Genomic DNA, 27,886 nt, shown 5'->3' on the forward strand with positions numbered 1-27,886 from the left:
CTTCCCAGTTACTGGAGCCCCTGGTGTGTCTCCTGTGTCTCCAAGCTACCTGCTTGGCCCAAGTCAGGCCCAGGAGAGAAGGAGGCCCAGCCAGCAAGTCCAGAGCAGTTTTAATGGGGGTGGAGGCTCCACAAAGGGCAGCACTCCCCAAAGGCAGGAAAGCCAGGCCATGCCCCCAGCCTGGGTCCACCTCAGGAAGGAGAGAAGGGGAGCCTCCAGGAAGGAAGGAAGAAAACCAGCTCAGCCCCAGCTCCTGGCCTCCATCTGACCAGACCCCAGGATGGAGGCGACTGCTGGTGTCAGGGTGGGGTGGTTTCGGCAGAAAGCAGAAATGTTGGAAGGCCTCCCCCATGGAAAGAAAAGAGCATCAAAAGTCCTGGAGCCCCGGCCCCTCCCCCCAGCCCCCTGTACGAAAAAGTGCAAAACATTATCACAAAAAGGGGGTCTCAGGCCCTTGGCCTGGGCTCCTGAGGCCCACGCCCTAGCCCAGCCCTGCCCCGGACACCGCGTCCGGCGCGGTCGGGCCCTGGGCCAACGGGCCCTTGTGGGTGACCCGAGGCCGGCCCGGGCTCAGGCAGGACCAAGTCATGCAAGTGCCCAGTGGACATCACCCCCACACACTACCATCCCAGCTCAGGGCTTCCGTCGCCCACTGCCTACCCTGGCCCGAGCCTCCGAGCTGTGGCCCTGGGCCCGGGATTGGCTGGAGGTGGGGGGCTTTAGGGAGGGGCTGGAGTGAGGTGGGGGGTGGGCCTCCTCTGTGCTCCGGGCCTGGGCCAGTGCGGCCTCTACCGCATCCAGCTCCTCGCTGCCAGCCTTCAGCTTGACCCGAAGCAGAGCAGCGTACGTGCCATAGCGGGATTTCTGAGACAGAGAAGCCAGTCTTGGGGCCACCCTCAGTTCCATTCACCCCCATCAAACCCACCCCAGAGATGCCCATGGCTGGGACGTCAGCTTCTGAACTGCCAACTTCTCAGACGGTGACCCCTGCCCCAGACAGGTTGGGGTTCTGCAGCTTCAGTTGCTGAGTGACCCCCTCACCCCTCCCTGGGCATGGTGCCTTTGCTCTGACAACAAAAATGGAAACAGGTTCAGATGGGTCTAAAGGTCTTCCCAGTGTTCCTAAGCGGGTCTCATGCCCTTAGTAGTAGGTTGAACCTGGGGGTCCAGGGAGGGGGCCCAGAGCACCCAAGGAAGAGGGCTTACCTCAAACTCCAGGTAGGCCTCCTTCTGCCGCTGCTCCTCAGCCTCCTTACCCCGAGCTTTCTTGCCCAGTTGGGTGGCACGGTGCTCCCGCAGCTCACTGGCCATGGCCTTCAGCTTGGCCTCATGGGTCCGCACCTGCTCCTCCTGGGGGACGGGCAGTCAAATCAGCTTCTCTCTAGTCCAAAGGTGCCCAGACTTATCTGGGCCCGCCTTTCAGATTATATCACTCTGCACCCCTTGGAAACACTACCTATGAGCCCGCCCTCATAGCTCCAGAGGCTGCTCTACCCCAGGATTGTTGTAGTGTTCCTGGAGCAATACCACCCCTGGATAGCTACTGTAGTAGAATACTTTGTGCAACTGCATGTTGGAGTTGGTTGGTTGGGGGGGGGCACACTACAGCTCAAGGGCTTTGAGCAAGTTTTACTTGCTTTGCTTGGTGGTGCTGAAATGAGATCCTGCAGACCCAGGTTCAATTTCCAGCACCCCAGACGGTTCCCGAATCCCACTAGGAGTGATCACTAACCATAAGTATAAGTAACCTGGTTCTACTGGGTGTGGCCAATCCCCCCCCCCAAAAAAAAGATGTCCTCACCTGCCTTGCAGGTGTGAGATCGGGGGTTGGTTGATTTGGGGGTTTTTTGTTTGTTTTGGGGCCACATCCTGAGCATTATGTCAGTACCCTGGATTTAATCTGACACATTTAAAAAAAAAAAAGGTTTACAAAGCGCCCTGCCCTTCATTTACATAAACAAAGCACCCAACTAGGGAGCAGTTGGGTAAGAACAGGCTGGATGGCAGCTCTGCCGGCCAGAGCCAGGGCCCTGGTATGGTGGACAGCAATAGAACACATGACGAGTTGGAGGGACACTGGCATTGAGCACACACACCATACCACCCCTCATCCCACAGGCACCTGGGAGAGGCGGGTGGCAGCACTGGGCAGCAGAGGGCGACTGAACTTCTTCTGGGAGCTCACTGCAGCTGGAAACGGGGGTGCCGAAAACATGGCAGCCACCACGTTGATGCGAGTGATCCAGGACTGCATCTGCTCCAGGCTCCTGGGGAGATATAGGGCCCCTGAGACTTGGGCCTGTCCAAAGAGGCTCAGGGTGGCCTGAGAAGGAAGGAGGCCATCCTGGTAAATGGGGGTGGAGACTTGCAAACAGGGAAGTTGGGGAGTCAGGGCAGAGAAGAAGCAGCACTCACGAGGCCTGGAAGAGGAAGACCCGCCAGTCAGCCGTGCGCAGGTAGAAGACATGAGGCCGCTTGCTGTAGTCACTGGCGCGCGTGGCCAGTGCATGGTGGATGCTGATGGCATTCTTCAGTTCAGCCTCTGCCAAGGCCTTCCCAGGCTGGTACTCTTCCTGTGGGGGTGCCCACTTCGTCCTGCCTCAGTCCCAGCCCACCAGCCCACCCCCAAGTCAGCACAGTCCTCCCACTCCCGCGCCCCACACCTTCTGCAGGTAGAGGATCATGCCTTTGAGGACCCCATGGAAGCTCTTCCAGCCACGTTTGCCCCGAGGTGCTGGGGGTGGAAGACAGGTCAAAAATGACAGAGACTGGTCCATGCCGCTGCCCCCCAGAGCCCCTGCCCCGCCGCTCACGTACTCTTCCTGCAGTCGGGGTCTGCATGCACCTTGCGCACCAGGGCTCCGTGCTTGTAGACGGCTGCGCCTGGCTCGGGAGTCAGGTCCAGGAACGGGCTGGTGCCGCTGCCACTGACCCCGCTGACCCGCTTGATGACTTTGGGGTTGGGGTCGGCCAGCTCAGACAGAGAGCGCCTCAGCTCCTCCTCGTCACTACAGGGGCAACTGCCTTAGGGGGGGCTGCCAAGGAGCTATCCTTTCACCCTCAGACCTGTCCCCACCCACCTCAGTGGGGGACACATGAAGGCTCCTCCAGACCAGGCCTCCCCCAAGGACAGCAATCTCCCAGCTCAGCTGAGAGCAGCTCAGGGATGCATGGCTACCCTCAGTGTGAAAGGCTACTGGCCTCTCAATTCCATTCTCACTCCCAGATGCCTGTCTCCTCCTGGTCACCACATTCACTTCACTCACACATTCACCTCCAACCTACAATTTTTTTTTTTTCGTTTTCTGGGCCACACCCGGCAGTGCTCAGGGGTTACTCCTGGCTGCCTGCTCAGAAATAGCTCCTGGCAGGCACGGGGGACCATATGGGACACCGGGATTCGAACCAACCACCTTTGGTCCTGGATCGGCTGCTTGCAAGGCAAAGGCCGCTGTGCTATCTCTCCGGGCCCCAACCTACAATTTCCACACACACACACCGGGGGACAAATGCTTCCCTCCTTCAGGACTTGTGCCCAGCCCTCCAAGCAGCTTCTCTGATCTTTCATGCACCCCAACCTGGGGCTCTGCCCCGTCTAAAGTCGTCTCTCCTGCCAGCAGAGAGCTCCAGGTTCAACTGAGCACTAAGGACTCAGCAGATTCCATCACATTCGAGGAATCCCCTCAGACCGGGGCCCCGGGGCTGCAACTGCACTACCTCTGCACTGGACTGGACTCTTGGGAGGTTCATTGTGGTTTCCACGGGGTGCTAGACTGGGGCCCTGCCGTGGGGCTTCCCACAGGGCCATACCTGCAGAGACTTCTGCTTTCCCACCAGGTTAAAGGAACCTCCCCTTTTATCCCAGCACTCCTCCTTCCAGGTCAGCTGACAATGCCCACCCATCTCACCACCTTGTCATAACAATCTAGCTAGAGACGAGCCAGAACCCCAAGTCCAGGCGGGCATTTCCAAAGAAGGAAGTGAGGCAGCCCGGCTGTTGCTCGAGGCTTCACCCTCCCAATCCTGACACTGCCACCAGTTCTCCCCCTCCAGGCAGCCCGCCAAACTCCCTCGGCACCCGGACTCACATGGCCCATTGCAACTTTTCATTCTTGATGGAACTGTACAAGGCCTGGGAGGGAGAAACAAACCAGGGAGAGAAAGGTTAATCCCAGCAGGGGATACCCCAATGCTACAGCTCAGAGCTCTCCCAACCAGAAGAAGAGGGGAAAAGGCTGGTGAAACAGAGGTGGAACAATGCAGAACACTAGCCCGGAACACAAGACTGGGGAACCCCTGAGGGGCTCGGGCCCAGATCTGCCACCTGAGCTGTCTGAGTGGGGAAATGGCTCAGGAGGGACAAATGCAGTGACACATGCAGCCAGCGTCACTGGCAGTTGCAGTTACTCACTGGCAATTGGCGGTCACCAAGAGGAGCAGACGCCCTCCTTTCCCTGACCAGCACCTTGTCTGCTTTCCATTCAAAAGCCACAGGTTGCATTTGGGGAAACTGAGGCCCAGGACAGGTGACTCTGCCTGTCATCTTCCCTTGCCCACTAAGAGCAGTTCTCAGGGCTCCGACCTCAGAATGAGCTGAGACCTAACCCAGACCAACCAGTGAAACGCAGGGCGCCCAGCCCTTGCCGGCTCATCGGTATTGAAGCACCGCTCTCTACAAACCCTGCACCCCCCAATGCCTGTAGCTTCCTGGAACTGCCCCCTGAACAGCTGGTCTGGGAGATAGAGGTGTGAGGGGATGCCGGAGGCCAGCGCGGCCTTCAGGGGCAGCTGGAGGACTCCTCTTCTCAGGGGTGGCCCGAAACACAGCACACACCAGTGCTTCCCACTGTGGGGGCGCAGCACCAGCCTGTCTGAGTGGGTGTGTCCCCAGCATGTGTGTGTTGTGTTGAGCGTGTGGCGTGTGATGCTGTTTGCGTGTGAGCCGGGTGCAGTGGTGACGTCGGCGCCTCCCGTGATGGGACAAGGCACCCCGCACAACACCCCACGGTCGGTCCCTCGCCGCCACACGCCGGCCGAGCGTCCCACACGTGCGTGCGCCTGCCCAGGTGGCGGCACCCTAGCCTCAGGGACACGGACAGACTGAGCGAGCCCTCCTGCACAGCCCAGACCCAAATCCTCCATCCCGACTCCCTGGCCAGGAGCTGAAGTGACCACAGACAACCAGCCACTGTCCTTGTCTCTAGCCTTCGCGATCACTCTCCGGCCCTCCCTGGATTCAAAGCCAGAACGTCTTCCCACCCCCGTAGGTGAGCCCCAGCTCAGGCTCCCATCTAGAAGCCTCAGCACCACTTCGGGCCGAGCCGAGCCGGGCCGGGCCGAGACGACCACCTGATCCACCGGCCGTGCCCTTCCTTCTCCCGCTGGGCTGTCCGACGGGGCTCCCCGTGCTCCCGCAGCCCGGCCGCGCCCGCTGCTGGCTGGCTGGCTGGCTGGTGCCACCCTCGCCGCCTCCCTCGAGCCGCCCCCTCAGCCGCCCCCCAAGCGGGCCCGCGCCCCCCTCACCGCCTTCTTCTTCTTGCGGCTCTGCAGGCGGCTGACCACCAGGTCGGTGTAGAGCACCGGCTTGAGGCTGCGCGAGCGCTGCGGCCAGCCGTAGCACAGGGTCTCGGCGCCGCGGTGGGTGCGCCCGTAGCGCACGGAGCACAGCGAGCGCGAGCGCAGCCGCCCGGCGCTGCTGTGGATGCTGTTGACGCCGATCATGCTGGCCCGGCCGGCGCACCGCGGCCCCCGGCCATGCCCCCGCCCGCCCGCCCGCCCGCCCTCGGCCCGGCCGGCCCGGCGGCCCCGACAGCCGGCCCGGCCCGGCGCGGCTCGGCTCCCACCGACGCAGGAGCGCGCGGCGGCGGCGGCGCTGTGGGCTCTGCGGCTCCGGGAGCCGGAGGGGGGCGCCGACGGGAAGGGGAGGGCGAGGCTGGGGCGGGGACGGCGCAAAATGGAGGAGTCCGACCGCGAGGGGGGCCCGGCGCGCCGCCACCGGGAGGGGCCTCGGGGTGCTCGGGGAGGAGGGCGGTGGCTCTGGGCTGGGGCGAGGGGACGCTGGAGCCGCGGCTGCGCGTTGTCAGGCTGGGCGACCCCGAGGTCCGGCTGTCCCTGGAGGCTCCTGGGAGGGGGAGGCCCCCCGTTTTTCCGACACACCCCGGCTTAGCCAGATGCACTCGCTCCGATTCACGGATGTGCCAAGCTCGAACGCACACCTCAAAATGTACAACCTTCAACTCACAAACAGACACCCTCTACTCGCCGACACGTCACAGATCAGCCAGCCAAATCGTGGGTGCACACCCCCTCCGCGCAGAACCTTCCAACCCACACCCGACACTGCATTTCAATCAGCGGCCCCGAAGCCCGAAGCGCACATCCAAAAAGCAGGGAAGAAAGAACACCGAATTCCCCGACACCCTGAAAAGCACACGTCTCCTACTCCGCACACACCCCAGCCCTCGGGCCCCCCTCAACTCGCAGTGGGCCCTCCCACTCAGATCTGCGCCCCCCCCCCCCAAGACAGACGCCCAGCGCCACCCAAGCTCCCGGGCGCGCCCAAGGACACTCTGCAGTCGGAATCCGCGGTGGCCAGTCTGGGGAGAGGCGAGTCCAGGGGTCCAGGAGCAACACTAGCCCGCGAGAAGAGTGACCCCAGAAGGCGCGCCCTCCTCCCCACCACACCTGCCCGCCTGGGCCGCCCCCTCTCCGCTGGTGCTTAAGTTCGGTTTGTCCCAAGTGGGGGCACTGGCTGGCGGCGGGGGGTGGCGGTGTTGGGGGGCCTGGAGAGGGGATGTGTCTTCGTCCCTCTCCCTCGTGGTCCCTCCAGTGTGGCGGTACTGGGAAGGGTCGGGCTGGGGAGGGACAGCAAAGTGCCACTGTGCATGTGCCCCACCCCCGCCGCCCCAGGCAGCCCCCCCACTCTGCGCCCACTGGCTGTGCCGCAGGTAGATGCAAGGGCCAGGGCCTCGAATCACGGGTTTTCGGGAGTCCTCGCCCCTCCCCTGCTGCGCGCGACCGCGACGGCCAGCGAGTGCGCATGTTCCGGCCTTGCCAGCAAGTGGGGGGCTGGGGAAGGGGGGCGGTCCCCCGGCTGATTCAGGGCGTCCGGGTTCGCAGGCTGGTGCTCAGGGCCAGCAGGCCCCTTACCTCACACCTCCAGCACCACCATCCCCAGTTACGGGGTCCCCTGCCCGCCCCCGGCGACCCCAACAGCCCCGCTCCGCCCCCCACCTTGAGCAGCTCCCGGGGGAAGTCTCCGCCTTCATTGAGGCCCTCCAGGTTCCCGATGAAGTCTCCGCAGGTCATGCGCTTTCCGATGTTCTACAGGGAAGAGCAGGGGGGCCTTCAGGTCTTGGACCCGCTCTCCTCTTGGGGCGCCCCCCTTCCTGACCCTCACTCACGTGGCCGTGCAGGTCCGTGTTGAGGAGCATAAGGGCGCAGGTCAGCGTGTGCGCACCGTCTAGGGGAGAGCTGACATTCAGCCCTAACCATTCTTTCAGGATCCTCCTGGCACCTCACTTCTTTTGTAAGTCCTGAACCCCATTTCTCTCACACACACACACACATACGTGCACACACACACACACACACAAACATACATTCCCTCCAAGGTTGGGGATGCCAACATGCCTCTGGGTCTCTGCGCTCAGCAAAAGCAAGTGTCCTCCAAAGAGATGGAGGGGTGGAGTGGAGCCAGGAGTACTGATCTGCACCCCTGTGTATGTCCTACTCCACAAGCATGGGCCCCAACCACACTCCAGACCTCCTCCCCCGCCACACCCCCTCTCACCCTCTGAGGACAAGGCTCCGGGGTTGCACTGGAAGTATCTCTGGGAGAAATGGGCTAGCACGCGCTCCCGCTCCTGTGTCTCTCCCATTAAGGCCAGCTCCTTCAGAAACACCCTGGAGGGCAGAGCATGTCACCCCCGACCCAGGCGTCCTGGGTCCTGGACAGGCTAGGCTGCCCCAGATCTTTTCTGCTTAGTTTGGGCAGGGGAGCATCAAGCCAGGGAAGAGAAGGGAGAGGGGCATGCTCAAGGGCTCCATACCCACCTGAGAGCCTGGTCCAGAGTCATGCCAGTGAAGACAAAGAACTTGAGATACTCGCCAGCCACCAGTTTGCTGAAGTCATTGCTGTAGGAAGGACACAGAGATAGGTGGGGTGTCAGGGGGCCTGATGAGGGGAATTCCTGAGATCCAGGATCCTTAGACACAGAGAGTGGGAGCAGAGCAGGTAGGGCCACAGCAGGTAAAGCATTTGCCTTGCACGTGGCTGATCTGGGGTTTGATCCCCGGCATCCCAGATGGTCTCCCCAAGCCTGCCAGGAGTGATTCCTGATGACAGAGCCAGGAGTAACGCCTGAGCACTGCCAGGTATGGCCCCAAACAAAACAAAAAAACAGAGGGAGTGTGGGGTGCAGCCTCAAAATGCATTGCTCCCCCACCTTTCTCCACCCTAGCCCAGTGGCTTTACTTCTTGCCCAGGTGCCGAGCCACATCAGCCTTCCGGAAGCCATCCAGCCGGTACAGCCTCTTGGCCAGGCGCTGTGCAGCCTCCAGGTCTGCTTTCTGCCCGTTGGACAAGGTGTCCGTGCTCCCCAGGGCCAGCCGCTCAGTGCTATCCAGCTCCGAGTCCGAGTCTGACACCAGCTGGCTCAGGGGTGGTTCACTGCCAGGGCAGAACACTGGCTCAGGGGTCTGGCTGGGCCCTTGAGGAGCAAGCAGAGCTCTCAGCTGCCTCCAGGCCCAGACAGGAGCAGGGAGGAACAGGGAACATGGAGAAGATTTTCTTTTCTCTTCAGAATAAGACATTGTGCAGGTTGTCTCAGTGAGCCAAGCCATCATCACCAACTCCCTAAGGAAGTCCTACCTTGAATCTAACCCACACCCCTTTAACTACCTCAGAAGTTCTGGCTGCTTCCTCTCACCCCTGTGCCCATCCTGGCTCTACTGGCAACGTTGTCCTTATTTCTGAGACTCTGGGCAAAGGTGGGGAAGAGACTGTCAGAGAGGGGGTGAGGGTCAGCCGAGATTTGAGGCTGCAAGGACAGCTTCCTTTTAGGCGAGAAAGCGCCTCTTGGTTTCCTCCTCTGCCATCAACATAGAAGCAGATTCTGGGGTGGAGGGGGTTGGGGGGGGTCAGAGTATACCCCCTCATTCCATCTTCTCCTCCCCTCCCCTTCCCACCCCAGCTGCTCTACTCGCAAAGCCACCTGTCACCCCAGAGACAGAGGCCGGAAACTCCTGGTTGCTAAGCAACCTCCTCTCCCAGGCCACCCCCTCCTGTTGCCATGGCTGCCACGACTGAGAGGGTAGCTGGCAGGGAGAAGAGCAGAAAGGTTAGACTGGTGAAAGGACTTCCTGGAGATGAAGGAGACTGCTGATTGGAGGGGAAGTTGACAGGAGGGAGGTGCTGAGAGAGGCTGGTGGGACCATATCTGTGGGAGAAGCTGCCAGGCTGGGTGGGAAACCGGATAGAGTCTCTGAGGAGGGAAGCGTCATGGGGGAGAAAGGAGAGGTGTTCTCTGGAGACCCTTCACTTCTGAGTCATGATTTTTCATGTCACTTCCCTCATGGCCCATGGAAGCAATCTTCCCGATGGGAAAGTCTGCCCTCCACTGGTAGGGTGCAGACTGTTCTCTCTGCCCTAGCCTTGAGAGGGGCTCCTCAGGCCCTGACCGAACACAAAGCTCTGCTCACCTGCCCAGGGGGGCCACTCCCAGCCCAAAGCTGTCCTCTGAGTGGCAGGGACTAGGGGGCGCCCTCTCCGGGGCCTGCTTGACTCCAGCTTCAGCCTCCTCTTCAAGGCCTCGCTGGGTCCAGGGCCCATCAGCAGCAGAGCTGGTCCCAGAATCTGGCTCCAGGGGAGCAAGAGGGGCAGGAGCAGGTGGGTCAGGCCGGGGTGCAGGAGGTTGGGGAGGCAGATCAAAGGTGAAGAAGGGGCTCTGGGTTGGACCGGGTGAGGCCAGGGCCTCCAGGGAGGTGAGGCTGGTGTAGGAGGTGCCCTTAGCCCGGTATGACTCCAAGATGGCTTCAAACAGACAACTGAAGGAATCAGGCCCATCGGCAGATGGGCTGGTCCCCGGGAGAAAGGGCACAGGCGACTTGAGAGGCCCAAAGCGAGGCATCCGGCTGCCTGGCCTGAAGGGACAGGAGAATGTCTGCTCAGGCCGCAAGGGACAGCACCTGGGGAGCCTTTCATTAACTCCCTACCAGCTGTGAAACCTCTGGTCATTCCCTCACTAGCCCCCACCCCAATAGAGCCCCTGAGAGAAGGGGACTTCACTACAGGTGTGCTGAGCTATTGGGTGCTCCAAGGTCGCCTGACAGACCCATTCCCAACACCCTATCCCCTTCTTTTCTCCCTCCCTGCTAATCTCCCTTTCTCCTCCTTCTCTCTGATCCTCTCCCCTCCTGCCATCCCATTTCTATTTCTGGAAACATCTTAGGAGAAGATGAGGCTCCAAGCTGCAGTGGGGTGTGAGACAGAGGAGACGCCCCACACTCCCCTCTCCTTCCAGGATCCAGATGGATGCTCCCACACCCTCCACACTCTGGCCTGGAACTCTGCCCCTTATTCTTCCCTAGAGTCCATTTTTCTTCTTCTCTCCTGGCTGCCCCCTAACCTCCTGGGTTCTTGCTGCTGCCACCCGCCCTCCCTAGGATTCTGCCAGACCTCAGAATTCTGTCTGTAATCTCCCAGTCATCCCTACCAGCTTGCTCCTGACCTGCCAAGTTTAAAGAATCTCTGCCAGCCCCTCTGAGACGGCTCCTGTCTAGACCAGTAGGAAAGGGCCAGCCTTGCTCCCCAACTCACCGGACCCCTTCTGAGGCCTCAAACACCTCGTCGTCCACATCCTCATCCTCACCCGCCTCCTCCTCCTCGCTGTCACTGCTCAGGCTTGGATGAGGGCCGCGACGGGGGCTGGGCCTGGGTGCAGGCAGGCGGACGGTGCCAGGAGGACCCTCAGAGCTGGGCTGGCTCTCGATGGCCGAGTCTGCCTCCTCTCGCTCAGCCAGCACCTCATCGATGTTGGTCTCACGGTAGCACCGCAGGGGCACCGTGTCCAGGTCCGTCTCTGAGTACTTGGCTGCTCGCCCCACAGCTACCCCAGAGCCTTGACCTGCGCTCACCCCAATTAGAGAAGGGGGGCGCTGCTCTGGGGGCTTAGCACCTGCAGTGTGCATAGGCATCAAGGTCAAGAGAGTTTCTTTAAGGGGACTGTCCCCCATTACCTCCAGCTGCAGGCATCACTCCCTGTCTAGCTGCCACTCCCCCTGCCACACGTTCAGCCTGGTCTTTGTGCCCATGGAACTCATTTCAAATCAAGTCCTTGTCAAATAGCTTTGAGGGGTGCAAAAGAGATCCTCTCTCTCCATGACCCACTCCAGCTTCTTCCAGAAATCACACAGCCATCACCTCCCCCAAGGCAAGGCAGCAGCTGCCTCAGGGGTCTTGGGAAAGACTTGGGGAAGTTAAATAAGGCTTTGCCAGGCTCACTGCAGGCTTTGCCTGCTTCCCCGTGCCTCAGTCCTGACCTTACCTGAACTGGGGGCGTCCAAGGAGCCATAGAAGAATTCCCACTTGGCTCGAGCAATTCTCTGGGCATGAGAAGAGACTTCCCGTGGGAAGGACCAGGTGTCTCCCTAGCCAAGAAGGGAGGCCCCCACAGATAAAAGCAGTCAGATGGGACAGAACATCATAGGAAAACACACACCAGGACACACAAAGACACAGAGAGCAAGAAAAAGGCAGATTTAGGACAGTTGGAAAGATTCGAAGTAGACAGGCCATAGGCCCCAGGTTACCAAGCCTAAAGCAGGCTCTGGACTCCCAACAAGGCCAAGGAAGGCAGCCTCATACCTGGTTCAGGAGGCACGCATCAGCAGGTCCTCTGAATAGCGTGGCCAGGTGTTCAGAGGGTGCCCCAAGCCCGTTGGGGAGAGAGGAATAAAGGCCCTCGGCCCCAACTTGAGGTTGGGCTGGTGGCCCATGAGAAAGGCTCTGGACTCCCAGAAGCGTGGCACTGCCCCCCGCTGGCAGTGGGTCAGAAGTGGATGCTTCCAGTCGCAGCTTCCGGTTGGAGCCAGGCCCAAGGGCTGGGGTGGGCCTGGGGGGAGACACCCTACCCAGGTCCCAGCTTCGACTCAAGCCACCTGGGGCCGGGAGCCCATTCAGTGGCCTCACGCTGGCCTTCTCCACAAAGCGGAATATGACTACAGAGCTCCGGGCCCCTGGTGGGGGTTGCCCAGTAGGTGAAGAGGGGGCCCAGGGTGAGGAAGCCACACGAGGTGAGGGAGGGCCACGAAGGGGTGTACAAGGTGCTGTCACTCGTCCCAGTTCCCGGCCTCGGGGACCAGGGCCTGCCACCCGCCGCAGCAGGGAGCCCGTGCTGCCATACATGCTGGCAGGGGGGCTCTGGGGCACGGGGCCTTCGGGGAGCCAGCGGCGTGGGCATCGTGGAGGGGAGATGGCACAGTCGCCTTCCGAGCAGAAGCGCATGGCACCTTGGGCCATGCTGGTGCCGGGGGTCAGGCTGGGGGGGCAGGGATGGCGAGGCCAGGCGGGGAGTAAGGGGGCAGCATACTCTTCAGACAGGCCTGTAAGAGAGGAAGAGGATTAGGAGGTGAAGTGCTGAAGAGTTGGAGAAGCCAAAGAGCAGGGACAGAGTAAAGATGATGGCAAAGATGGTGGAGCCCCTAGGGCCAAGCCCACTGCATACAGGAGCACTGATCCCAGTCTTGGGGTGATCTGACTTCCTGCTGAATCTACTTTCATAGAGCCTAAAGGTGGTACCTATCTTGCCTGGGGGACTCTGAGCATCAGCCTGGGAGGGAAGAGGAAGATGCTTTAGAAGTTGAATGAGCCCTGAGTCCCTTTGACTTTTGGAACCAGCTCTAGACACCCTCTAGATCAGGGGTATCAGCCAACTTCATCATCATAAAGCCATAGGTCCCTCCAGGTCCCTCTGTGGAGGCCCCTCTCTCAGGAGGGAGAAGCCAGGCCTCCTGGAAGAAGAGGGAGAGGGAAAAAAGGGGGGGTGACAAGGGCTTTGGGAAGGGCCATGAGGAACAGAGGTACAGGATAGAGGCGAGCAGAAAGGTCGGAACAGAGGTTCCTACCTCAATACAGACATGCTGAACAGCAAAGGAAAAGAACATTCTTGTTTTCCATGCAGGTACATACACGCACACAAATATGTCAGCACACAGTTCAACGCCTTCAGAGGCAACACCCTCCAGCATACTCAGACACAGGCACAACACACATATTGCTCAAAGACACACCCTCATCCACACTCTCACAGCCACAACAAATATGCATGTCATGAAAAGGCACATGCTGGCTTTACACACATACTGTCGTCAAATAGGAACAAACAAAGGGCCATCCCAACACAGACACAGCTCCTTGTTCTCCAGGGCAGACAGACTCACGCAGGCTCTCACATCTAGAGACCACCAGCCAGCCAGCCAGCCAGCCACACACACACACACACACACACACACACACACACACACACGCAGCACACACTTCAACAGGGCCACACGCCCTCTCCCCACCCCGCAGTCCCCAATCTTTGGGGAGGTCGCTGCACCGGACCTTGGGGCCAACCACCTTCCTCCCAAGAGTACGGTGGATCCCTGCAGCCAGGAGAGCCCCCTGGGGCAATGGGCCCTCTGGTGTTGGCAGGGGCAGAGGTCAGGCGCAGCAACCCTGCCAGGCAGGTGCCCGACTGACTCTTGCTGCCAGGGGGGTACTCACCACGGCTCGCCGCCGGGAGCTGAGGAGAGGCAGGGAGAGTCTGGGCCCAGCTAGGCTGTAAAGGCAGCGCGGCTCCCGCTAGCTCCCGCTCGTTCCAGGCCCGCCCGCTTCTCAGTCCCTCCTCCTCCCCCTACGCGCTCCGGCACAGCTAATCCCTCCACCCACCCTCCCACCCCAACCCGCCGTTCTCCGGGGCCCAGCCCCGGCTCCCCACACCTCTCTCGCTACGCTAGGTCCTCGCTGGGCTCTCCCGCCAACCTGAGGCCCGCCCCTGACGAGGGGGAGGACGCCTAGAACCCCGAGCTCTGATGCCAGGCCCCTCGAGTGCCCCACCCTGATCGAGTGTCCCCGTCCCTGTCGCCCCGATTGCCCTTTGAGCCCCGAAGCAGGACCCGGCTGCACACGCGAGCCCCCGCTCCGGACCCCACGCGTATCCCTAGGAGGTGGCCACATGACCTGTTACATGCCACACGCGCTCCCGCCCCCGCGAGCACGCGGCCGAGTCAAGTCCACGGTTGGGGTGTGTAGATTGGACCCGCCCCCCTAAAATCCAGAAGGCCATCGACGCATGGAAGAGGGAAACGGGGCACGCAGCTCCAAGCCCTCTGGGATGGCGCACTGAGCCCTGACCACCCACCCAGGATGCAGGAGCGGGCATGTTGGCCAGACTTCCAGAACTTCCTCGCTGCCCTTTTTGGAAGCAGGAGGGTGCATGGAACGCGAGACTAGAGAAAGCGGGGGACAGGCAACCCCAGTGCCCTTGGCCAAGGAAGAAGGGGGTGCAGTTATTTTCAGGAAACGCCACCATTCACTGAGGCAGCTAACTGCTCTCCTTGCAAAAAGATTCGGGCAGGCAGACGGTGACCTCGGGAGGACAGGGTGAGGGGTCTGTCTGTTAGGGCGGCCCGGGGGCGCGGGGACGTGCGAGGCGGGGGCGCGCGAAGCTCACCGCGGGCGGGGCGGCGCGGGCTCCGCGTGGTGCTGAAGGGGACAGCGCCAGACTCGTCGCACTGCGCAGGCGCAGGGGCACTAACAAAGCGGGGAGCGGAGGAGGAGGCGCGCGCCCGCGTGCTTCCATCTTCGCCCGAGTACCCCGTTCCCTGGCCGACTGAGCAAGAGGCTATTTGTCTCTCACCCGAGGTGATCCTCCCGTGGTCGTTCTACCTAACCCTTCCACGCCATTAGGGAAGGGGAAAGGTCTGCAGGGAAACCAGGATTATCTGAGTTTCTATCCCTGCTTACCTCTACTTTCCTCACCCTATAGACCTATTTGTTTATGCTTTTGAACCATGCCCAGTTTGCTCAGGGCTTCCTTTTGAATCTGCACTCAGGGGTCACTCCTGATGGGGCTTGGGTAGAGGGGATCCAATAGAATCAACTTTATGCAAGGAAGCAAACACCTTAACCCCTGTACTATCTGGCCTCTCAGTTTCATATCTAAGGTGCAATGAGGTAGTCAGGAAAATGGCTTAAAGAGTTAGAATGTCTGCTTGGCATGCTGGAGCCCCAGGTTTGATCCCTGTCCTGCATTTCCTCAAGCACTGTCAGGGATGACCCTTGAGAACTATGGTGAGAATAGTCTCCTTCTCCCCTCTCTCGCATCAACACATTAGAAAAAGGGGGCCGTCCCGGAGAAATAGCACAGCGGCGTTTGCCTTGCAAGCAGCCGATCCAGGATCAAAGGTGGTTGGTTCGAATCCCGGTGTCCCATATGGTCCCCGTGCCTGCCAGGAGCTATTTCTGAGCAGACAGCCAGGAGTAACCCCTGAGCACCGCCGGGTGTGGCCCAAAAACCAAAAAAAAAAAAAAAAAAAGAAAAAGAAAAAGGGGGCCAGAGAGATAGCATGGAGGTAAGGTGTTTGCCTTTCGTACAGAAGGACGGTGGTTCGAATCCCGGCATCCCATATGGCTCCCCGAGCCTACCAAGGAGCGATTTCTGAACATAGAGCCAGGAGTAACCCCTGAGTGCTACAGGATGTGACCCAAAACAAACAAACAAACAAGAAACAAACAAAAAAAACTAAAAGTAGAGCGACAACTCCAGCTCTGGTAATAATGGAGAAGCCGTATTCCTCAGGAAGCAGCATAGGAGATGGCTGGTTGCACCAAGATGCACAACCCTACTGGGGGGGGGGTATATAGATCAGGATCAAGAGCACCCCTTCACATCCTTCCCACCAATGGATGATTGTCAGAAAGTACTGCTCTGGTGTTCCTCAGAGCTGCCTTGGGGCTTAGAGGCTCAGTGAAAGGGCTGCCCAGAGTTCTGGGGCCTTAACATCACAGTGAGGCTCAACTTCAGATCTAAGAATTAAACTGTCAGGGCCAAAGGAGAACTGGGCAGGCGGGCAGGTTGCACACTCACTGTCAGGGCTTGGGTAGAGGAAAAAGACCTAGCTGCCAATGCACCCCTTCCTACTTAGTTCACTCGCGTACAGAAGCGACCCCAAAAAGCTGGGAGTGGAAGGGGTTGGAGACTGCATCCTGAATTCACCGTTTAACCAAGCATGGGACGTTTGAGGAGCTCTAGTGGGAGAAAAATTCTAGATGCATTCATTCAACAGTTACTGGGCACCAACTACGTGCCAGAGAGTAAGATTCGGGGGACAGCTTCTCCCCATTATTTTCAAAGTCGTGAACGCAACTTAGAGGGCAGAGGGCGGCCTAGAACCTAGGCGACGGGCTCCGCCCCTTGTGCGCTGGGCCTCGACTCGGCTGCTCCTCCTCTCGGAGACGGCCACTGGCAACCCCGAGACCGTCTGCCCGGCCGCCCGTCGCGTTCTCCCGTCCGGTGTTTCCAGAAGGCGACGTCTGCTCTTTCGGGGGTGCAAAGATCCGGCTCGATCCGGCTCGCCCGTTCTCGGCGAGACGGCGCTCGATTGAACCGGTCTGTTCTTCCGCGGGCGGGAGGCGGGCTCGCAGCGGCCGCTCCAAGGCCACGGCCGCAGCGTCGTGCGCACGCGCAGCAGATGGAGCCGTCAATGGAGCCGTCCGGAGGGGAGCAAGAGCCCCGAGCCGTGAGGTACCCAGCGCCGGAGGGGCCGAGGCAGCTGAGGGTTGTAAGGGGTCGCTCTTTCTTGAGCCACCGGGACTCAGGGAGCAACACGGATGCAGCTCGGGTAAAAGCGGCCCGGTGCCCCTTGTCCCCGCAGGCTCCTGGACCTGCCCTGGGAAGACGTCTTGCTCCCGCACGTCCTGCGTCTCGTCCCGCTGCGCCAGCTGCTCCGGCTGCAGCGCGTCAGCCGGGCCTTCCGGGCGCTCGTGCAGCTGCACCTGGCGGGGCTGAGGCGCTTCGATGCGGCGGAGGTAAGTGAGCTCCGGGCCGAGCCCCGCCCACGACCCCAAGCCACGCCCATGTCCGACCAGGCCACGCCCCAGACCACGCCCACGCCCCTCTTCCGCCTGGTCCCCCCACCCCACCCCACACCATCCCCGACCCTCTCGGCCCTCCGGAGATGCTCGGGAGGCTCCGCCCGCGGGAAGGACTCTGCAAGGGCGAGTGTTTGCAAAGGGCGTTCGGGGGCCCGGAGAGATGGCATGGACGTAGCGCGTTTGCCTTGCATGCAATTTCGGCGCCTACGTAGAGCCAGGAGGAACCCCTGAGTGCCGCCGGGTGCGACCCAAAAACCAAAACCAAAAGCAAACAAACAAAAAACAACCCACTAAATATGTGAGCATTAAGCTACATGCAAATATCTTTTCCTGGGGCCGGAGAGATAGCACGGAGATAGGGCGTTTGCCTTGCATGCAGAAGGACGGTGGTTCGAACCCCGGCATCCCATATGGTCCCTCGAGCCTGCCAGGAGCGATTTCTGAGCCTAGAGCCAGGAGTAACCCCTGAGCGCTGCCGGGGCTGACCACCCAATCCCCCCCCCCAAAAAAAAAAAAAAAAACAACACTAAAAATGTGAGCATTGAGCTACATGTAAACATCTTTTTCTGGGCCTGGAGAGATGGCATGGAGGTAAGGCGCTAGCCTTGCATGAGAAAGATGGTGATTCGAATCCCGGCATCCCATATGGTCCCAGGAGCGATTTCTGAGCATAGAGGCATAGAGCAGCCGGGTGTGATCGCCCCCTCCCCAAAAAAAAGGAGGTGCCTCCTGGGAGTGCAGGGTGCTGTCCCCGAAGGTGGGTTGGATTGGCAGCTCCCTTGGGGTCCCCGGAGGCGCTGAGACCAGATGGTCGGTGCCTCCTGCCCCGCAGCTGGGCCCGCAGATCCCGCGGGCCGCCTTGGCATGGCTGCTGCGGGACGCCGAAGGGCTGCAGGAGCTGGCGCTGGCGCCCTGTCACGACTGGCTTTCGGACGAGGACCTGCTGCCCGTGCTGGCGCGGAACCCGCAGCTGCGGAGCGTGGCGCTGGCCAGCTGCGGGCAACTGAGCCGCCGCGCCCTGGGGGCTCTGGCCGAAGGCTGCCCCCGCCTGCAGCGCCTGTCGCTGGCGCACTGTGACTGGGTGGACGGGCTGGCCCTGCGCGGCCTGGCCGATCGCTGCCCTGCCCTCGAGGACCTGGACCTCACGGCCTGCCGGCAGCTCAAGGACGAAGCCATCGTGTACCTGGCGCAGAGGCGCGGGGCCAGCCTCCGCAGCCTCTCACTCGCCGTCAACGCCAACGTGGGGGACCCCGCCGTCCAGGAGTTGGCCCGCAACTGCCCGCAACTGCAGCATCTTGACCTGACCGGTTGCCTCCGCGTCGGATGCGACGGCATCAGGTACCTGGGCCGGGGGTGGGTGGGTGGTTAATTATTGGAGGGGTTGGTTGTAGGGGTGGCTCTGGAATCAAAAGGTAGATCCAGGGCTTCTGGATCTTTCTGCCCATCTGGTCAGGAAAAAGACTAGCATTGCTTGAGCAGACACAGCTGCTGCCCCACCTGCCAGTTTAAATACTTTGCGGGGTGTGCAGGCCTTGGGACACACCTGGCTGTGCTCAGGGGACCGTGTCTGGCACCTCCTGTAGGCAAAGCATGCGCCCTCATTGCCCTCCTCAAAACCTTGGAGGCAGGTTTTAAACTTAGGGAGGGTAGTTGTGATGTCATTGAGAACATGGGGACAGTTTATGGGGAATCTTGCAATCCAGGTGGATCGCTAGAGGCTGGACCTGTGTAATAGAGGAAATCTCCACTTTGGAGGAGACACAAATGTGTGGAGGTTAGAGGATGACCAGGCAATGGCTAGAGAGATGTGTATATGTGTATGTCCCTATGGGAGTTTTTGCTCCACTCTCCGCTCCACTCTCTGCGCGCGTTCCTAAGTGTGTCAGTGTGTGTATGTCCCTATGGGAGGTTTTGCTCTCCACTCCCCGAGTGTGTGTGTCCATGTGTCCCTCTATTGGAGAATTTGCTCCACTCCCCGTGCGCGCGCACATGTGTGTATGTGTCACTGTGTGTTCCTACGGGAGGTTTTGCTTCCACTCCCTGCATAGTGACTTTAGTCCTGCTTTTCCCAGGACCTTGGCAGAGTACTGCCCAGCGCTCCGTTCGCTGCGAGTCCGACACTGCCACCAAGTGGCCGAGCCCAGCCTGAGCCGCTTGCGGAAACGGGGAGTGGACATCGATGTGGAGCCACCGCTGCACCAAGCCCTGGTGCTGCTGCAGGACATGGTCGGCTTTGCACCCTTTGTCAACCTGCAGGTCTAACCAACTCTCCAGGGACACAGCTGGACTGTGTGGCCAGGCCTAACTGTAAGCTGGAGGGAAACCGAACTATGGGGGCTGAAGCCTGGCCCTATCTGGAGCACCCAATAAAGAGCTTTTTACCCCTTTCTTGCCTGGCGCTGCTGCCCTGCTGGAGACTGGAGATTGAGCATGGGAGAGAAAATCAGACCTAGATTTCCAGAAGCCCAGCTCCGAGGCAGAAATGACTGGCAAACACTCAGACTTTCCTGGGGCCACCTTTATTATATGTCCTTGGGCAGCTCCAAGAAGAGAGTAAAATCGTGGAGACGGGGGCTGGAGTTGGGTGGGCCCTGTGGGGAGTTTAGGGCTCCTGCATCCCTCTGGGGTCTGAGCCTAGAAAGGCTGGTGCAAAGGCTGCCTCAGTGGAAGCGATACTTCCTGGCTGGCTTGAGGTTGATATATGTAGCCTTCATCTCTTCAGTCTCTGGGTTTCGCACATCTTTGAATCGCTCCCCTTTGGTGCTCACGACCTGGTTGTCAATGTATCGGATCAGCTTCTTGGGCGCCTGTCAAGCCACCAGAGAATGAAATATAGAAGCCAGGTGACACCCCCCACCATACCCCAAGCACCCCCCTTACCTCTTTGGGTGCCATAGGCCGGTGCACCTTCTCATCCTCTGTGCTATCCACCATCATGTACCTGCCGAAAACTGGCCGTGTGAAGGTGCTAACTTCCCTGGAAAGACCCTCTCAGGGCTCCCCCAACCCAGCCCAGCCCAGCCCAACCATTCACTTTTGCAGGATGAAAGACTTCAGTTCATCCTTCTGGGGGCCTTTGAGGCGTCTGGGCGGATCCTGCAGAGAGAAGAAGCAAGATCTAGGCACTGTGGCACCAGCAGGACTGGGGACAGGCTCTGGACAGGGGCTAGACACTAAGATGTATGGAGCTGAGGCTAAAAGGGGTGGGGCTATGGCAGAGGATACCTGTCTGTGGCCATCCCAGGCTGGAGGCCCTTCTTTCCCCTCTACTAGCATCTGCACAGCCTCTTCCAAGTCCCCCCGAGCTCTGGCAAGCACCCACTGGGCCTGCTCCACTGAACAGTTCGGGAAGACCTCCAGGAGAACATCCACTCCTGGAAGCAGGTCTTCCTCAGTCTCAGTCACCTGTGGACATCAATGTTGACAAGAGGTATTACTTCCTCCTTTTCCTCCCCTCACTCCCTCGTTGGTGCCCTCCTCTGCCAGTACCTCATCGTGGGTGTCCCCAGTAGCGACAAGAGAAGACCTAGGTTCTTCTTTGAGTTTTTCAGGCCTCTGTGGGGGTTCTGGGGAGATGGGCACCTGACCTTGGACCTCAGAGTTCTGTGGGTGCAGGTTCTCTTAAAGAGGCAGAGAGAGTATCAGGTTTGCCAAGATGTTGGGGCTTCTTAGTTATGATGCTGAGGCTGCTCCCCAGCCTCACCTTTGTTCTTGGCACCACTGAGCTGCTCTGACAATTTCTGCATCATATCTCCTATTGTCCCTCTGAAAAGGCAAGGAGGGTGGTGAGTAATGGCCCCCTCATGATCGGCCAGCCACCCCTCTCCTACTGCTTGAGCCAGGCCCCACCTGGGGATGTTCGCAAAGCCTGGCACGTAGGCCTCCATCATCTCGATGAAGGCGTCCATGTCGAAGTTCTCCTCTGAAAGGCCGGTGGGGCCCATGTCCTCCAGGACCCCGAGCACATAGGAGAAAATGACCTCATCCAAGCCACTGTAGGATGGGGACACACTGCACTGGGCAGGATGTGGAGCCTCACCTGAAGTGACTCCAACCCTTAGTTTCATGGGATCCGTTCCCCTCCAATCCTCAAATCAGAGGATTCCCATCTTGTTTCCCACCTGGCCTATTGGAGTGACAAGGATAGTGCCCAAGTAAGGCCTTATCTGCATATTATCAGCCCCCCTGATACATACCCCCACCCCGTCCCGTGGAATATGCTCCCTACTCCTGCCCTTCAATTGGACCAGACCCAGAGTATTTAGTGCCCAAGAGATCCTGCCCTGGCCCTGGCCATATCCTCCTGGGGAGTGTTTGTCTACCTGAGATCAGCCTCTGGGAGATGCAGCTGGACAAAGTGAAGCAATGCTGCGCTGACGATCCTCTCCAGCTCCATGTTCTCGCTTCTTCTAAAGGGACATAGACGTGTGTGGGTGCGGCAGGCCCAGGGGCAGTCAGCTCCTCCCCTGAGCCTGCCTGGGAAACCATTTGTGGCTGCCCCTTAGCCTCCGCCCACCTTAGCCTCGGCGTCCCCCAGTCTGAAACAGGGCAGGACAGTGTCTCAGGAGGTCTCCAGTGTATGTCCCTCTCAACCTCCCTGACCTCCCCCACAGGCCCAGCACTGGCCCAAATTCTCTGGCAAGAGGCCGAGGTGTGGAGGTCACATGCCTCCTGGTGGAGGAATCCCATCATGGAGGCAGCCACTTAGCCCCCCAGTCCAACCACAAGGGGCCCATTGTTTAGCTCCCCCAGAACAGACTTCAGAAGGAGCTTGGCCCTTGTCATCATTTCCGCCCCCCATCATACTCCAGAATGGGCCACCCATCCTCTGCACAAAGGAGTTTTTCTGACTGTGGGGCTCAGACATAAATGAAAGCCCTCCATGAATTCTCTTTCTGTCCAACCCCACTTTCTCAGAAGCGTGGGGCTACCTATAAAGACCGTCCTAGCCTTCCCAAGGCTTAGGCCTACCTCTCCAACCATACCCTCCACCTACACACACACACACACACACACACACACACACACACACACACAAATACTACCTCGGAGAGAACATAGCTTCATTATTCTATTCATTTACCTATTATTTTTCTTCATAAACCCCAAGAAAAGGGAGGTACTTAGTCAATGTACAATGGTATAACCCAGCACCTAGAAAAACACCTGTACTTAGTAATCAACAAATACTAATTAATTCCATTACTGCTTACATGCTTAGACCATCTAGGAGTCTGTAATTAGGAGCCACAAACATAGAGATGTTAAAGATATTTTAGTCCCATTGGTCCAAATGTCAGCTCATTACTGTAGTGAGACGATATAGAGAAATTCTAGCTGCACCCATCCCAAACTCACTCTTTGTGAACATCCTTTCCCCAAATATTTGCCCCAGCACCATTGCAGCCTCTGATACCACATTCACTCACTTAGCTGCTAAATCCACGACGCACTGACTTCCTCTGCTTTTCTGCCACTTGAGCAGTGGCCAGGCCTTACCATTGCATTCTCAGTTCCAGGTCATCAATTCCTAAACACCCAACTATTTTCTAGTCTACCCACATTTCCTGAACTCCAATCTCTCTCTCTCTCTCTCTTTTTTTTTTTTTTTTTTTGGTTTTTGGGCCACACCCAGTGGTGCTCAGGGTTACTCCTGGCTGTCTGCTCAGAAAGAGCTCCTGGCAGGCACAGGGGACCATATGGGACACTAGGATTCGAAACAACCACCTTTGGTCCTGGTTCGACTGCTTGCAAGGCAAACGCTGCTGTGGTATCTCTCCAGGCCCAACTTCTCCAATATCTTGACCTAAAATTCTCAGACTAAGTTCACAAGTTACTCATTCCAATTGGTCCATTTAGAATAAATTTTAGATGAGCTTGTGTTATCTGGTTCTGACTTATCAAAACAAAACAAAAAACCCAAGAACACAAAACCCAGGCCAGAGCAATAGCATAGTGGATAGGACGTTTGCCCCAACCTAGGTTGGATCCCTGGCATTCATGTGTTCCCCTAAGACTGCCACAAGTGATATCTTTCTTCTTCTTCTTCTTTTTTTTTTTTTTTGTCACACCCCAGCAGCGCTCAGGGGTTTCTCCTGGCTCTATGCTCAGAAATCGCTCCTGGCAGGCTCCGGGGACCATATGGAATGCCAGGATTAGAACCACGGTCCTTCTGCATGCAAGGCAAATGCCTTACCTCCATGCTATCTCTCCAGCCCCACCACGAGTGATTTCTGAATGCAGAATATGAATATGAATAGCAACCCCTGAGTGCCACCAGATGTGGCCCAAAAACAAAACAACAAAAAAAATGAAAACAAGACCTCAGCAGTTTCTTAGGGTTTCACCTTTAGAAAGCATCAGTATTTGCTGTTATGCTTTCTAGTCTCTACCTCTGGCCATTTCTACCATTCCCTCCCTCTGCTGCCCTCTATAGGTGGAAGCAAAGTTCAGGCTCAAAAAAAAAAAAAAAAAAGGTGGGGCCGGAGAGATAGCATTAAGGTAAGGCATTTGCCTTTCATGCAGAAGGTCATCAGTTCGAATCCATCTTCCCATATGGTCCCCCGTGCCTGCCAGGAGCAATTTCTGAGCATGCAGCCAGGAGTTTCCCCTGAGCACTGCCGGGTGTGACCCAAAAACCACACACACAAAAAAAAAGGTTCAAGCTCAGGTCTGCTTCTTTCTCTGCTCTTTCTCACGCAAGCTTGCAAGTGTGAGCACACATCTTTTCCCCCAAGTGACTAGAATGGAACCCAGGGCATCATGCAAGGCAATTGCTTTGCTGCAGAGTTACATGCCTGGCCCTCTGGTGCACATCATTTTTTTATTTGTGCCACACCCAGTCTCTCTCTCTCTCTCTCTCTCTCTCTCTCTCTCTCTCTCTCTCTCCCTCTCTCTCCCTCTCCCTCTCCCTCTCTCTCTCTCTCTCTCTCCCTCTCCCTCTCTCTCCCTCTCTCTCCCTCCCTCCCTCTCTCGCCATATGTAGAGTTCACTCTAAGTCAGCTGCAAGCAAAGCAAATGTCTTTTTCTCTCTTCTCTCTCTCTCCTCTCTCTTTGGTTTTGGGGCCACACTCCAGCAGCACTCAGGAGCTTCTCCTGGTTCTACGCTCAGAAATCGCTCTGCCAATTTCGGAGAACCATATAGGATTCGGGATAGAACCCGGGTTCAGGCCCAGAGAGATAGCACAGCAGCGTTTGCCTTGCAAGCAGCCGATCCAGGACCAAAGGTGGTTGGTTCGACTCCCGGTGTCCCATATGGTCCCCTGTGCCAGCCAGGAGTAACCCCTGAGCACTGCCGGGTGTGAACCAAAAACCAAAAATCAAAAAAAAAAGAACCTGGGTTCATCCGAAGTCAACTAGGTGAACGCCCTAGTGCTGTGCTCTCATTCTGGCCCCTCACCCTTTCCTGTCTCTTTAACCACTACAGCCCACATCTTTTTCATTTATTTATTTTTGGACCACACCCAGCAGCACTCAGGAATTACTCCTGGCAGTGCTCAGGGGATCATACGGGATGCTAGGAAATCAAACCAAGAAACATACTTATCCTACATAAAAACCTATCTGTGGCTTCCACCGTACTCCACATAAACCCAGAGTCCTGAGGCTTTGCTTCAGGGGTCATCATTGTTTACAGATGACTACAGTCTTATTATGCCTTACCCATACTGGGCCTCTTCCTTCCACCCTGCTTACTTTCAGTTTGCCAAGTTCATCCACTGCCTGTGCCTTCCATCATCTTCCAGGTTTGTTGATCATGTCATTCTGCCATGAATGCTGTCCTTGCCCTGCTGGAACGGGTCTGGGTCCCCTGCTTTTCACCTTTAATTGCAAACTAAACCCTTCCTACAATTTTACATCTATAATGAAAGGATTATTTGGGCAATACTTGATGTTTTTCCACTTTTGGGGCCAGAGATAGCACAGCAGATAGAGCACTTGCAGACCAGGTTCTATCCTGACATCCCATATGGTCCCTCAAGCACTACCAAGAGTAGTTTTGGAGCGCAAAGCCAGGAATAACCCCAAGTACCACCAAGAGTAATACAGGATTAATCCTGAGAACTCCCTGATGCAGAACCTGATGTGGCACAAAAACAAAAACAAACATATTGTGAAGTGTGCCTTCCTCCCTAAAGAAACATTCCAGGGGGGCCTGGAGAGATAGCACAGGCAGCAGATCATTTGCCTTGCCCATCCAGGTTCAATTCCCAACAATCCCATATAGACCCCAGAGTCTGCCAGGAGAGATTTCTAGTAACTCCTGAGTGCTACTGGGTTCGGCCCCAAAACAAACAGTTCTTTCACTTTTTAGGGTGGGAGTTGCACTCAGAAGACTCAGTGCTCGGTCAACTCATCAAAGGAGGGTTAGTCCTAGGACCCAAGGACAGGATACTGCTTGGGCCTTGGGGTGCAGACGATTGTTGAGGGCCACCCTGTCTGGGCACAGAGACCTCCAGGGCCGCCCCCCAGCATAGCTTGGAAACCATGGGGTGCCAAGGTTTGAAACAGGTTTAGCCAGATGCAAGGCAGATGCTTTAATTCCAGTACTATCTCTCTGGCTTCCCAGATGCTATAAGGACACACACAGTTCACCAATGTATCCTTTGTACCTCCCTTAAAACACTCAGTGAACAGTTACTTCCAACTTTACAAGGAAAACAAGCTGAGTGCCTGTAGCGGTTTGCTAAAAGTCACCTGGCCTGAATCTGATCAATATTTAAATCCAGCTCCAAGTGGGAACAGGGCTGAGCCGTGGAGTATAAACTTCACATGGTCCTGAGTTTAATCCCTAGCGCAGTAGAATCACAAATTCTCAGCCCATCCCAAACTAGCTTGGGCCCAGTAATCTATACCAAGTCAGGGTTGTGGCTTAAGTGGTAGAGAACAGGACTTACATGTGTTACATCCTAGGTTCAATCTCCAGCATTGCATGGCTGCCAGTACCACTAGCTCTGGTCTCCTGGAGCCATTGCTGGGAGAACAATATTGTCAAAGTGGTTTTCACAACAGTAACAAAATGATAATAATAGGCTCCAGGAGATAGCTCAAAGGGCTGCAGTACATGTTTTGCATCTAGGAACCAGGGTTTGATAAGCTGGCATTGCATGGACCCACCCAGAACCATTGGGAGTGATCCTCAAAGCACCATAGAGTGGAGTAACCTCTCAAACACTATCAAGCATGAACTCACACTGAATCTGCAGCCAGGGATATGGCTCAGCAGTAGAATATATGCCTTACACGTGAGCTTCTCATTCTGAGCACCCCCAGTTCCATTCACAATAAAGAAAACACCAGGTCATCTAATTGAGTGGCTCTTTTTTTTTTTTTTTTTCTTTTTCTTGTATTTTTGGTATCACATCCATTGGTACTCAGGTCTTATTCCTGGCTCTGTGACTACTCCTGGAGGGGGGCTCAGGGGACTACATGGGGTGCCAGGCATCAAACCCGAGTCCAACCGGTGCAAAGCAAGCACCCTCCCTGCTGTGCTATTTCTGGGGTCCCTACTTCTGCTATCCTGCTGGGACAGAGCTCCTCTTTACCTCAAAATCTTCACACCACAGTTCCCTTTCACATCTTCCCCTCTGCCTCTATTCTGCAGGACTCACTCCCTTCCTGAAGCCAGCCTGGACTGCTCATCCTCACTACCTTCAGCGGGCCAGAGAACTTGTGAGAAAGGCACATGGCTGGACTCGCCAAATGCACCAAACAGATCTCAGGGCAATTTTAAGGGACAAGTCATGTTGGTGCCAAGGCGTGGGACTGTGCTCACGGTGGCGGGAGATGGGGCAAAGCCATGTGGGAGTGTTAACCGGGGTAACGGTGAGGAACAAGTCTTGGCCACTCCGGTTCGAGCAGGGAGGCGACCTGCCCGTCCCAGGCGCCAGGCTCCTGGGGGTCCCAGTCCCAAAGCATGGGTCCCAGATAGCATCACAGTCCCAGGCCCACAAACCGGGTGTCTCGGAGGCGCCAAGGACATTAAAGGGGAACAAGACATCCCCACATCCCAAGTCTGTGGGAGCACGAACTCTATGTGGGAATGTACCGATAGCCGACCCCTGAAGCAGGAGCTCCTTCAGCTTTAGGGGTTCCCCGGAAGGTTCCCATGGTGGGCCCAAGGCACCGGGATGCGGCTGCGGCCCAGAGGGAACAGGACGAGGATGGCCGGCCCGGAAAAGCTGGGATGAGCCGAGCCACGGCGAGAATCAGAGATGGGGGTCCTGAGGGGCCCCAAGAGAGACCGAGGGGCACACACAGATCGGGTGCCCAGAGTCAGGCTCTCGGCGGCTCTCCCAGCCCGGGCCCGGGGTGCTGGTGAAGGGGGAATCACCTGCTCCGACGGGCGCCGCCGGCGACTTGTCCCGCGCGCTGCAGCTCTCATTCCTCCCGGCCTCACCAACGAGATCAAAGGCGTGGCCCAGAGCGGTTCTCTTCAAGGAGCGCCTTGGCAGCCATTTTTGAAAAGGGCACGTGCCCGCGACTGGGTGGAGCTTCTGCCTTCATTCTCGTTTGTGCCGGGGTTTTTTGGTCGAGTTCAATCGACCGCCATCTTTGAAGTCATGTAAGGGGAGGAGCCAGAGGGGGTGGAGCATCAGTGAGGGATAGTGTTTCTTGTCTACTCCATTGCCGAACACCACTTTATCCTTGGCCCCCAAATCTTCTCAATTCCTGTAACTGTCCCCATCTAGTGTTCTATCCCCATCCAGATTTAAGCACTAATCATTGATTAACCCCTAAGGGATG

At 57.7% G+C, this 27,886-nt stretch overlaps 3 protein-coding genes across 5 annotated transcripts; 1 reads left to right on the top strand and 2 right to left on the bottom strand.

The window, feature by feature from the left end:
• Positions 1–93: 93 nt before the first annotated feature.
• PSD (pleckstrin and Sec7 domain containing) lies at positions 94–13,907 on the bottom strand. Of its 3 annotated transcripts, XM_049790820.1 has the most exons (17): positions 13,772–13,907; positions 11,867–12,603; positions 11,547–11,649; positions 10,820–11,177; positions 9,703–10,143; positions 8,477–8,671; positions 8,056–8,136; positions 7,793–7,905; positions 7,404–7,462; positions 7,234–7,323; positions 4,089–4,132; positions 2,818–3,008; positions 2,664–2,734; positions 2,416–2,588; positions 2,123–2,267; positions 1,207–1,350; positions 94–864 (listed from the first exon to the last, which is right to left on the bottom strand). In XM_049790820.1, exons 2-17 carry the CDS (start codon positions 12,518–12,520, stop codon positions 634–636), a joined length of 3,093 nt encoding a protein of 1,030 aa, XP_049646777.1. In that variant the 5' UTR covers positions 12,521–12,603; positions 13,772–13,907; the 3' UTR covers positions 94–633. The 3 variants fall into 3 exon arrangements, with proteins under 3 accessions (XP_049646777.1, XP_049646778.1, XP_049646776.1); XM_049790821.1 differs by lacking the exon at positions 13,772–13,907 and having other exon boundaries at positions 2,416–2,573; positions 11,867–12,813; XM_049790819.1 differs by lacking the exon at positions 13,772–13,907 and having other exon boundaries at positions 11,867–12,813.
• A 2,699-nt stretch (positions 13,908–16,606) lies between these two features.
• Positions 16,607–19,528, top strand: FBXL15 (F-box and leucine rich repeat protein 15). Its single transcript, XM_049764325.1, has 4 exons — positions 16,607–16,790; positions 16,921–17,074; positions 17,973–18,478; positions 19,213–19,528. The coding sequence occupies exons 1-4, from the start codon at positions 16,738–16,740 to the stop codon at positions 19,400–19,402; spliced, it is 903 nt and encodes a 300-aa protein (XP_049620282.1). The 5' UTR covers positions 16,607–16,737; the 3' UTR covers positions 19,403–19,528.
• Positions 19,529–19,643: 115 nt separating this feature from the next.
• On the bottom strand, positions 19,644–27,600 carry CUEDC2 (CUE domain containing 2). The gene is made up of 9 exons (XM_049764328.1): positions 27,474–27,600; positions 21,463–21,549; positions 20,990–21,133; positions 20,844–20,905; positions 20,630–20,760; positions 20,366–20,545; positions 20,175–20,236; positions 20,021–20,081; positions 19,644–19,947 (listed from the first exon to the last, which is right to left on the bottom strand). Exons 2-9 carry the CDS (start codon positions 21,534–21,536, stop codon positions 19,801–19,803), a joined length of 861 nt encoding a protein of 286 aa, XP_049620285.1. The 5' UTR covers positions 21,537–21,549; positions 27,474–27,600; the 3' UTR covers positions 19,644–19,800.
• Between the last annotated feature and the right edge of the window lie 286 nt (positions 27,601–27,886).

Source organism: Suncus etruscus, chromosome 17 (assembly GCF_024139225.1).
Source record: "Suncus etruscus isolate mSunEtr1 chromosome 17, mSunEtr1.pri.cur, whole genome shotgun sequence".
Taxonomy (NCBI): domain Eukaryota; kingdom Metazoa; phylum Chordata; class Mammalia; order Eulipotyphla; family Soricidae; genus Suncus; species Suncus etruscus.

What these genes read in the sequence shown, in the direction of transcription:
- FBXL15 (XM_049764325.1), top strand. Translation starts at nt 16,738, where the DNA reads ATGGAGCCGTCAATGGAGCCGTCCGGAGGGGAGCAAGAGCCCCGAGCC. An exon ending in CAAGAGCCCCGAGCCGTGAG is followed by an intron (nt 16,791 to 16,920) that starts GTACCCAGCGCC and finishes TTGTCCCCGCAG; the next exon opens with GCTCCTGGACCTGCCCTGGG. An exon ending in GTCGGATGCGACGGCATCAG is followed by an intron (nt 18,479 to 19,212) that starts GTACCTGGGCCG and finishes TGCTTTTCCCAG; the next exon opens with GACCTTGGCAGAGTACTGCC.
- CUEDC2 (XM_049764328.1), bottom strand. Translation starts at nt 21,536, where the DNA reads ATGGAGCTGGAGAGGATCGTCAGCGCAGCATTGCTTCACTTTGTCCAG. An exon ending in CAGTGGTGCCAAGAACAAAG is followed by an intron (nt 20,761 to 20,843) that starts GTGAGGCTGGGG and finishes TGCCTCTTTAAG; the next exon opens with AGAACCTGCACCCACAGAAC. An exon ending in GGCCTATGGCACCCAAAGAG is followed by an intron (nt 19,948 to 20,020) that starts GTAAGGGGGGTG and finishes GTGGCTTGACAG; the next exon opens with GCGCCCAAGAAGCTGATCCG.
- PSD (XM_049790820.1), bottom strand. Translation starts at nt 12,520, where the DNA reads ATGGCCCAAGGTGCCATGCGCTTCTGCTCGGAAGGCGACTGTGCCATC. An exon ending in ACACGGACCTGCACGGCCAC is followed by an intron (nt 7,324 to 7,403) that starts GTGAGTGAGGGT and finishes TCTTCCCTGTAG; the next exon opens with AACATCGGAAAGCGCATGAC. An exon ending in CTGCCACCCGCCTCTCCCAG is followed by an intron (nt 1,351 to 2,122) that starts GTGCCTGTGGGA and finishes CCCGTCCCCCAG; the next exon opens with GAGGAGCAGGTGCGGACCCA.